This window comes from Oncorhynchus keta, chromosome 6, assembly GCF_023373465.1.
Source record: "Oncorhynchus keta strain PuntledgeMale-10-30-2019 chromosome 6, Oket_V2, whole genome shotgun sequence".
In the NCBI taxonomy this organism is placed as follows: Eukaryota; Metazoa; Chordata; class Actinopteri; order Salmoniformes; family Salmonidae; genus Oncorhynchus; species Oncorhynchus keta.
The window spans coordinates 27586899-27596154 of NC_068426.1; the positions used below are offsets into that span (position 1 = coordinate 27586899).

Sequence of the window (9256 nt, forward strand, 5' to 3'; positions counted from 1 at the left end):
AACATTTAACGGTAAAAAATTGAACAAAGTTATACGTAATAAAACAAAAGTAAGTCTATGGACCATATTTCAAACTCGATTGTAGCTTTATTGTTGTTATCCCAAAAAATGTGGACATTGGATAGGTCCATTTACCCTGGTCAATAAGAGCTTTACAGGTTTCTTAACCCAACCTTACAAACACTAGTAAATATCAGTGCTGAAGCCAGAGTGGCTATTACAGAAGGCACAGAATAAAATAAAAGTCCATAATTACTCAATTTGGAAAACTATAGAATAGTAAAAAATACCCATAAACCCACCAAGACAATCAACAGATAGATGAAAAAAAAACAGGACTGTAAAAGCTAACATTAGGCTAACCCTTCAAACCTTATTTGATATGCTGTGGTTACGAGCTAGTAGAATTACCATCTTTGGTGAGAATTTGTGGTTGCTGCACATGATTTAAAAAAAAAAAAGAGTCCCAGAACAAAATATCAATGTTATATAGAAAAATAAACTGTAAATTAATGTATGAAGATAGATTGCCTGTTCTCACATGTCAGTTTGGCTTCAGTAGACCCCATTTGTCAGTGTAGTTCAGCATTGAACAGCTTGGTAAAAAGGAGCTCATCGCATGTCAATCCGTAGGTCCATCCTTCTGTCTGTTACTCTTTCAGCCAGGTGAGCAGTTGAGGTGCGTAGTAGGTGATGATGATGTCAGCACCTAAAGGGAAGAATATAAAACTAGAGCAGTAGAACTCATTCTTTCTCTATAGAGAACAGAGCACTGTTCCTCCAGACCCAATGACTTCCTTCCCCTCTCACCTGCCCTGCGGAAGGCGGTCATAGACTCCAGTACAGCGGTGCGCAGGTCAAAGGCTCCAGCCTGAGCTCCATGCCACAGCATGGCAAACTCCCCTGACACGTTATACACCGCCAGTGGGTGATTGGGGTGCTGGAAGGGAGCAGAGGAGGGTGGTGAGAAAAATATGGAGCAGGTAAAAGCAGAAGGGTTTTGGAGTCTTCATAACAACTAATGATAGGCTTGTGTGTGTACCCTTGGATGTGAACTTAATGTTTGGTTATTGTACCCTTGGATGTAAACTTAATGTTTGGTTATTTCGCTGAAACTATCGATACTGATCCTGAAGCCTGAAACTCTAACCAAGCAGAGAGAAATTAGTCAGAACATACTAACCTTGTCTTTGACCTCCCTCACTATGTCCAGATAGGGCAGTCCTGGCTTCACCATCAGCATATCTGCCCCCTCCTTGACATCTCTGTCCTGAGAGAAAAACATAAACAAAACCTCAACCACCTGGGTAAATTGACTAGCTCTGACAAAAACTCACTCTCTCTACCTTTCATACACATGCATGCAATTCAGACACTCTTACCACAGCTCGCAGTGCCAGGCCCCTTGCACCAGGTGGCAGCTGATAACAACGCCGGTCTCCAAATGCTGGTGTGGACTGTGCTGCATCTCTACACACACACACAAAAAACAGAGCTTCCTTAGAGCATCCTGTCAAATAATAACTGGTAAGTAAATGCCTTTTCTGTCCATACTTGGTTGTACAATCTTTAGTTACCTGAAGGGACCATAGTAACAGGAAGCAAATTTAGCACTGTAGCTTAGTACAGAAACCTGGGGGGGAAGGAGGAAAAACATAACTTATTTTCCCCAGGAGATTCAGCCTTAATGGCTTCTTTACTAAGGGTTTCCTTATGGCAAATGCATTCCTTTCCTTATTGAGTTCATATGAATAAGGTTATGTACAAACTAGTGCTCCCATCTGTTACCTTGTTGCCCATGTCATTGGACATCAGTGATTGTTTGATGGCTCCCACTCGCCCATCCATCATATCAGAGGGTGCAATGATGTGACAGCCTGTACGAGACGAACAAGAGACCCCATTGACATGGGTGTGGTGCCCCATTGAGCAGTATCAACATCGGTCCAGTACCCTATTTTTAGAAGTGAGAGTAGATAACAGAGGGGGGAGGAGTGACCAGACTCACCAGCACGGGCGTAGGCCAATGCCACTTCTGCCAGACGCTGGCAACTGGCACCATTGTCCAGAGTGCCATCCTCCCGCAAGATTCCTGAGGGTGAATCAGAGTGCAGTCTTATAACACTGTAGTGTTAATCAAAGGAAGTTAGATTTGCATTTGTTGTAGGCGAAAAGATGTGATGGAGAGTGACTGACCACAGTGTCCATGTGAGGTGTAGGGACAGAGGCAGACGTCACAGGCCATCAGCAGGTCAGGGAACAGAGAGCTTATCTTCTTCACAGCCAATACTGCCGGAGTATCACCTGTGTCTGCACCCGAACCCCTCTCATCCTGAGAAGAAAGGTCAAAGTTATGACAGTGTGCAAGGTTGCAGTCATAAGCCCATCGGAGTTGATGTGGTGGCAAAAAAAACAACACATTTTACGAGTGCATATACTTTACTGTACCTTAGCGATTTTGGCAGGCACACCGAAAATCAGCACACACTTCAAGCCTTTCTCCACAAGGGGGCGAAGCATGCCTTCCAGTTTATTCACTCCATATCTGTTGGGAGAAAAAGAGATTGAGGGGGACACAGGGAATGGACAAACTAAAGTGCTAATTCAATACTACTTTGAGGCAAGCAATTACAAAGTGGCACTTCATTATCAATGCACTGGGATGCATTTGATCTCTATAGCCTAAAATAACATTTGTTTTGGTCAACAAACCAAATCAGACTGATTGAGAGAACTATTAACAGTCATTTCAACACTGACACATAATAGTTGAACCTTTATTTAACTAGGCAAGTCAGTTAAGAACAAATTCTTATTTTCAATGACGGCCTAGGAACAGTGGGTTAACTGCCTGATTTGTACCTTGTCAGCTCAGGGATTTGAACTTGCAACCTTCCAGTTATTAGTCCAACGCTCTAAACACTAGGCTACCCTGCCGCCCCTAATACCAAGGCTTAGGCCTCAGTATTATTTTACAGCCTATTTTATTGTAACCAAATGGTGCATGAGCAGGGAGGGTTGTGTGGGACAAACAGCTAACGGATTCTCTCCTTATCTGGATCCACCCTACCTCACAGTACTTATCTGGAGGTCACAGCCTTGATCTCAATGGTTCCCATCCCCCACTCATTCCCACTCTCAGATCACTTTGAAACAAAGACTGAATAAAAATGATCTTTCAAAGTCATTTATGTTTTAAAATCTGATTACAACAAATGACACATTAATATGACATTATGGGTATTCAACTACTGTACCTAGTGTAGATAAGCAATTACCATAGATGAGATAATCAACCACATGAACAGGTTATCTGGAGTCATTACCTGGCCTGGCCTGGTAGACTAGCGATGGGCTCCACAGCATCAGGACTGTCACTGTTGGAGAAAAGAACAAGAAAGCTGCCATGTCATAAAAACACACCGCCACTCAGATATAGCCCACAGTATAACTGACTTTGACACGGGGGAATCTGGCATTTGTATCACAACATCAAGACGACATCCTAGTGTCTGTGTGGGAGAGGAGACATTACGTGACGAAGATGGGGTAAATAAGATTCTCAGGTCTCAAGTCTGAGGCGCAGCTCTGCCAGCATCTGAGTGTTGCGTGAAAATAGCCACTGTGGAGGAGAGAATCTACCGGCTGCATCTTTGCGCTGAGAGAAAGAGAGAGGTTTGACAGTGTCACCTTTATTCACCACCACATTTCTGAGATGTATTGGAATGAGAGAGTAGTTTAGGCTATAACCTGACTTAAACTAAACAATTGGATGACCCTGAGTGACAGCAATGATAATGCTTGCTTTCACACAGCTGGAGGCAGAATAATTGCTCACATTTATGAAAGCCCATTGCAGATCCCTTTAATTCTATAATTTCAAGATCATTGACATTCAAGGTCTACATTTATGAGAACTAAGCAAAATCCGATGTAAAACAACAGTTTTATATCGGGATGTGACGAACGACAGATGTAATGAACGACAGAAAGCTAACTTTGACTATCAACAATCATGTGTTCAAATGGGCCAATGATATGCTCCATGCACCACACGACTAGAAAACACACTTGCAACTCCTCCTGGTCATATTCCGCAGATTTGTAAACCTTGCAACATAAAAAAACGTAACTTGTCGGCATTAATTAACATACAACAATGTTAACTCTACTAAAATAAATACATGGATTTCGGTGTTCTTGCCTTGTATAGTCCAGTCCGTCCGTCCGTCCGTCCTCCTTGGCTTGCACTAGACGCAGACACTAACCGGCCACCTCGCTGCACAAATTGTTCCGTAAACGTGCAAGTTCCCGCGATAGTACACGGTAGATTTAAGTGACGGAATGAAAACATTATGAAAAGGCTAACCTGACACTTGAATCCGAATTGAGGTAAAAAAGAAAAACCTTGTCATGTCCTATAATAACCCATATTACTTGACACATGAACAGATGGATAACGTATCTGTAGCTAGTATGAGGTGGTAAGGGCTACGAGGTAACTTTAGCTAGTTGTTGATTGTGCGAGCACTGTAACCACGTACTTTGCTGTAACGTTAGTGTAGCTCAGCTAACGTCAGCCTAATGATCTGACAATAAAGCATTTTACCAGCTCGCTAGACTGTAACATTATCGGGAATCGTTTGTGAGCGATTGTTGTCAGTTAAAACCATGAATGTAGCCAGGCAGTTAGCTAGCTGGCGAACGATTTCAACTGTCACCATAGTACAGTAGTCTTTGATCACGACTCAGTCCCATCTCAGTCCCATTACATTACACATAAGTAATTGGACAAAGGTGTATTGTAGGGGGGAGTTTTGTGAAGATCCCCGACGTTCGGTCTGAACATTAACATGCATTGCTTGCGGTACGGATTTGGACGCATAAGGACTTGTCTTTCATATCAGCAAGACATTTTTAAAAAGGTAAGAGTGTTGGGACAGTAATCAATAGGTTGCTAGATCGAATCCCCGAGCTGACAAGGTAAAAATCTGTCGTTCTGCCCCTGAGCAAGGCAGTTAACCCACTGTTCCCCAGTAGACCGTCATTGTAAATAAGAATTTGTATTAACGGACTTGCCTAGTAAAATAAAATAAAAAATACACACCTTGATAGGGTTCGTGTTCCCACGTGACCGTATCTCCGCGTTACAGCGCTTGTTTACGGAAGACAGGAGGCGACCGCCTGCGCTAATTAGCTATCTAGCATGCTCCGAACAGCTGTGTAAGCATTGAGCCGTATGTCCACCAGATGCACATGTATTTTGCCATATGTTGTTTTTGCCAGATGTCTAGCCCACATTTTCCGTACTTGATGCAGATGTGCTTCGCAAGGCTGGATAATGGTTTTCAGCAGGGAGCACATCTTCGACCAAATCTAGCTAATAATTAGAACAGATGAAAGTTATTCTATTGACCTACTGGTTTCATTGGCTGGCAGAGCTGCCGACTGATTGGGGCGCACAAAGGCTCATTACAACAGTTAATCTAGTTCGTTTCTATTCTTCTGTCACATTCATCTCTAGCAACATCAATACATTTAACTGGTTGATCCCAAATAGAGTATTACTGATTTCACTAGTTTACCCTCACATTTCTATGTGAATTTGGTCGGTTCGTCCAAAAAGTTACATATTGCAGCGTTAAATTAAGACATGTTTTCATGAATTTTTACAATATAACGGCAGCAATATTTTTAATACAACTCCCATCTGATGTTGACATTAGGATAATATTTGAGAGCACTAGTTTGCTCTAAAGTGGTTATAGCTTTGACTGCATGCTGACAGTGAATTCAGTGGCTAACTACACTACAAACATAATTTTGCCAGGCTCCTGTGAAGCAATTGTAATGTCCATCACAACGTACACACGTTTCCTGATGAGCAAGGGGTAGTCTGTTTTCATTTAATTTTGTATTAGAAACATTGTTTTGGATCATTTTGAGGGGATTTCATTAGTTATTTAATGTGGAATCTTTTCCGAGTGTTTATTGAGAATCGATTCACGTTTAGATGGAGTATTTGGCTGTTTTGGTTGCCAGAACCAATTAGATTCTAACAGAACATGTAAGGTCCTTGGACTATAAGGAGTAACGATAGGTTCCTTTAGTCCATTATTGGGATACTGTCATCAACCCTTGATATATTGTAGGCTATTTGTGAAGGACACATACTACTAGACTAACATTAGTCTAGAAGACAGAATGAGATTGTAACAACGTTTGCAACTTTTGGTAGTTGTTCCAATCAAACTTCACGCTTGTTACAATATAGCTTGGTAAAAAGGGAAGTGAAGTAAATACTGTCACTTTGTTGATGTTTACAGTGTAACATTAGGTCAATTTCAATACATTGTAAACTGTTGTCATGCTCTGAATAAAATGTCTATGTTTCTAAATAAAGGCAGAACAACTTGATTCCATGAAGACATCCTCCACATGTGAAGCTCTTCATTGGCTCACAGTATTTCATCCTCTCTGCCCCCACTGTCTTCAATGATGTAGGTGTGCTTGATCGTCTGTGCAGCAGTTCCTTGTTAAGGGCCATTTCCTATTGCCTTCTGTGGATTTCTGCCCAGACCTCAATGTCTCCCTTCCCTCACACTTTACCACCCTGAGTCTGGAAACGTCACATCTCCTGAGTAGAACCAGTGAGTCTGCCCCATCCAGTCCCTGGTTGAACAGTCCACCTGAATCCACTCCCTCCACCCTAAGGCCATGCTGTTCTCCCTGCAGGAGCTGGTCCAATGGCTGGGCTTTGCCACGTTCGAGCTCTTCCTCCACCTGGGGGCTCTGCTGGTCTTCAGTGTGCTAGTAGCGCTGCGGGCTGACCTGTTTGCCCCTGGCATGAGCTGGTGGCTGGTCTTCGTCCCTCTGTTTGCCGCTGATGGCCTCAGCACCTACTTCACGGCTATTGTATCCATCCGGCTGTACCAGGAGAATGAGAAAAGGCTAGCAGTGCTGAGGCTGCTGTGGGTGCTGATGGTGCTCGGCCTCAAGCTGGTGTGTGAGGTGCTGCTGTGCCAGAAGTTGGTTGAGCAGGAACAGGCACGCGACCTGTGGTTTGGTCCTATCGTCTCACCGCTCTTCATCCTCCTGCAGCTACTGATGATCCGCGCTTGCCGTGTCAACTGATTCCAAGGGCGGTGTGATGAGGGCAGGAGTCGTTTATCATCCATAGAAGATCCAGGTTTATTCATACTAGGTGACTGTTTTAATTAACTGACTATTGAGAAATATTTTTTGGACTAATGGCTGGAGAGATGAAGGTCACAGGCTTCCCCTCCATTTCTAACCTTGTCTGAGGACAGTGTGACAGAATGTGTTTTCCATGAGCAGTCCTTTGTCAGTATGGCTCTCCTGGACATTGCTTCCTGTGGATGCCTTTTTTTGTATTTGATCTGTTATGGACCTCTTGCTCAAGCATGTATTGATGGCCTCATTTTATCCTTCATTTTAATTCATTTCCTTATCTGATGCGGGAGAGGGACATTTGAGAATTGAAGTAATCGGTCTTTTGAATTTGGTAAGACTGTCTGCAGCTTTGTTTGTTTTAGCCCATTTATTATGTTCTTGTTTTTGTTACCCTTGTTGTGTTTCTCTATACAGTACCAATCAAAGTACCTTATCCTCTGCAGCAGATGTAACTCTGGGTCTTCCTTTCCTTTGGCGGTCCTCATGAGAGCGCTTGATGGTTTTCGCGACTGCACTTTGAAGAAGCTTTTCTGGATTGACTGACCTTCATATCTTAAAGTAATGATGGACTGTCATTTTTCTTTGGTTATTTGAGCTGTTCTTGCCATTATATGAACTTGGTATTTACCAAATAGGGCTATCTTCTGTATACCACACCCCTACCTTGTCACAACACAACTGATTGCCTCAAACAAATTAACTTTTAACAAGGTACACCTGTTAATTGAAATGCATCCCAGGTGACTACCTCATGAAGCTGGTTGAGAGAATGCCAAGAGTGTGCAAAGCTGTCATCAAAGTGTGGCTACTTTGAAGAATCTCAAAAATAAATTGTTTAACACTTGTTTTGGTTACTACATGATTCCAAATGTGTTATTTCATAGCTTTGATGTCTTCACTATTATTCTAGAATGTAGAAGATAGTAAAGATAAACCCTTGAATAATTAGGTGTGTCAATTTTTGATTGGCACTGTATGTGTAAATAAACATTTGAGCTGGTAAAGTTTATCATGCAATATTATTTCAGCTCCTCAAAAATCTATGAAACATTAATCAGTCAACTTTGGATCAATTCTGAACAGACGCAATACCGTTGTGTCTTTTGTAGACTTGGATATTTGGTACAGTATGTTCACTGTTATCCCTTGTGATGACGAAGTGTGACCACGGTGTGTCGCTATTTACATTGAAGATGGGAGTGGTGACCGACTCATCAATTTCCGATGCCCAAGTCAACATTGGGAAGTACATTCAAGTTATAAAACTAAAGCAAAGTTCACATGGGCGTGAGTTCATGGAAGGAAAAGTCATAAGCTTAATAAAATAAAATGTTTTATTTAGCCGTTTGACAATTTTGGGCTCATCAAGCACTAATCTACATTTTTTTCTCCTGTTACGTGGATGACAGTGAATCGAACATGATCCACTCACCAACTATAGTCTTAACAGGATTCCATCTAATGTTCTTCCTAAATAAATTGTAGATTAGTAGCAGGCATAGCCTGTCATAATGAATTATGTTATATCTAAGACATTTTTCTATAGAGGCAACAGCAATAACTTTTTGTGTGTCTTGGACTTTCCTCAGATGAAAACCTCAGAGATGTGTTCTTTTTAAGCACAGCATATCACAAACACGTTTAAAATATGGAATTGAACTATTTTGCGCTCTTTCTCTAGGCACACCACAGATAAAAACTAATTACAAAAAAAAAATCCATTGCATATAGTATGCATTTTTACAAATCATTCTATAACAGAATTTACGACTGACTGAGACTGCTCCATATAACACACTACTTTCTTCAGTGTCCGTCCGTATGTTAATGTCTCCTTGGGATTCACGTTTCGTATTGACAGTGCAGTGATGAATGTTTGATGAGGAACAATAGTAATCTCGTAATATGCTGTACTCAGAATAGACCTCTGTAATACCGCCTCATTTATTTCGTAATGCATTTATCTCAGGATTATTTGTCAGGTGGTATCATCAACCTCTTGCTGAAATAGATATGAATAACTATGCTAATGACATGGGTCTTTCCATAGGATGCTACAGCA

The 9256-nt window shown here is 41.7% G+C and overlaps 2 protein-coding genes across 7 annotated transcripts; one reads left to right on the forward strand and one right to left on the reverse strand.

Annotated features, from left to right (window-relative positions):
- Nucleotides 1–60: 60 nt before the first annotated feature.
- On the reverse strand, nucleotides 61–5405 carry LOC118385320 (delta-aminolevulinic acid dehydratase-like). 2 transcript variants are annotated; one of them, XM_035772377.2, is made up of 12 exons: nucleotides 5108–5405; nucleotides 3536–3658; nucleotides 3327–3377; nucleotides 2449–2545; nucleotides 2197–2332; nucleotides 2009–2092; nucleotides 1789–1877; nucleotides 1578–1633; nucleotides 1383–1470; nucleotides 1184–1270; nucleotides 811–940; nucleotides 61–709 (listed from the first exon to the last, which is right to left on the reverse strand). In XM_035772377.2, exons 2-12 carry the CDS (start codon nucleotides 3649–3651, stop codon nucleotides 651–653), a joined length of 993 nt encoding a protein of 330 aa, XP_035628270.1. In that variant the 5' UTR covers nucleotides 3652–3658; nucleotides 5108–5405; the 3' UTR covers nucleotides 61–650. The 2 variants fall into 2 exon arrangements, with proteins under 2 accessions (XP_035628270.1, XP_035628269.1); XM_035772376.2 differs by lacking the exon at nucleotides 5108–5405 and adding an exon at nucleotides 4205–4279.
- LOC118385322 (transmembrane protein 203-like) lies at nucleotides 4267–8038 on the forward strand. 5 transcript variants are annotated; one of them, XR_008139360.1, is made up of 3 exons: nucleotides 4267–4392; nucleotides 6404–7204; nucleotides 7609–8038. XR_008139360.1 is itself a non-coding variant. In XM_035772378.2 (2 exons), exon 2 carries the CDS (start codon nucleotides 6718–6720, stop codon nucleotides 7132–7134), a length of 417 nt encoding a protein of 138 aa, XP_035628271.1. In that variant the 5' UTR covers nucleotides 4267–4392; nucleotides 6404–6717; the 3' UTR covers nucleotides 7135–8038. The 5 variants fall into 5 exon arrangements, 4 of the variants coding, with proteins under 4 accessions (XP_035628271.1, XP_035628274.1, XP_035628272.1 ...); XM_035772378.2 differs by having other exon boundaries at nucleotides 6404–8038; XM_035772381.2 differs by having other exon boundaries at nucleotides 4331–4392; nucleotides 6505–8038.
- The last annotated feature ends 1218 nt before the right edge of the window (nucleotides 8039–9256 follow it).

What these genes read in the sequence shown, in the direction of transcription:
- LOC118385322 (XM_035772378.2), top strand. Translation starts at nt 6,718, where the DNA reads ATGCTGTTCTCCCTGCAGGAGCTGGTCCAATGGCTGGGCTTTGCCACG.
- LOC118385320 (XM_035772377.2), bottom strand. Translation starts at nt 3,651, where the DNA reads ATGCAGCCGGTAGATTCTCTCCTCCACAGTGGCTATTTTCACGCAACA. An exon ending in TGTTACTATGGTCCCTTCAG is followed by an intron (nt 1,471 to 1,577) that starts GTAACTAAAGAT and finishes GTGTGTGTGTAG; the next exon opens with AGATGCAGCACAGTCCACAC. An exon ending in GACCGCCTTCCGCAGGGCAG is followed by an intron (nt 710 to 810) that starts GTGAGAGGGGAA and finishes TCTTCCCTTTAG; the next exon opens with GTGCTGACATCATCATCACC.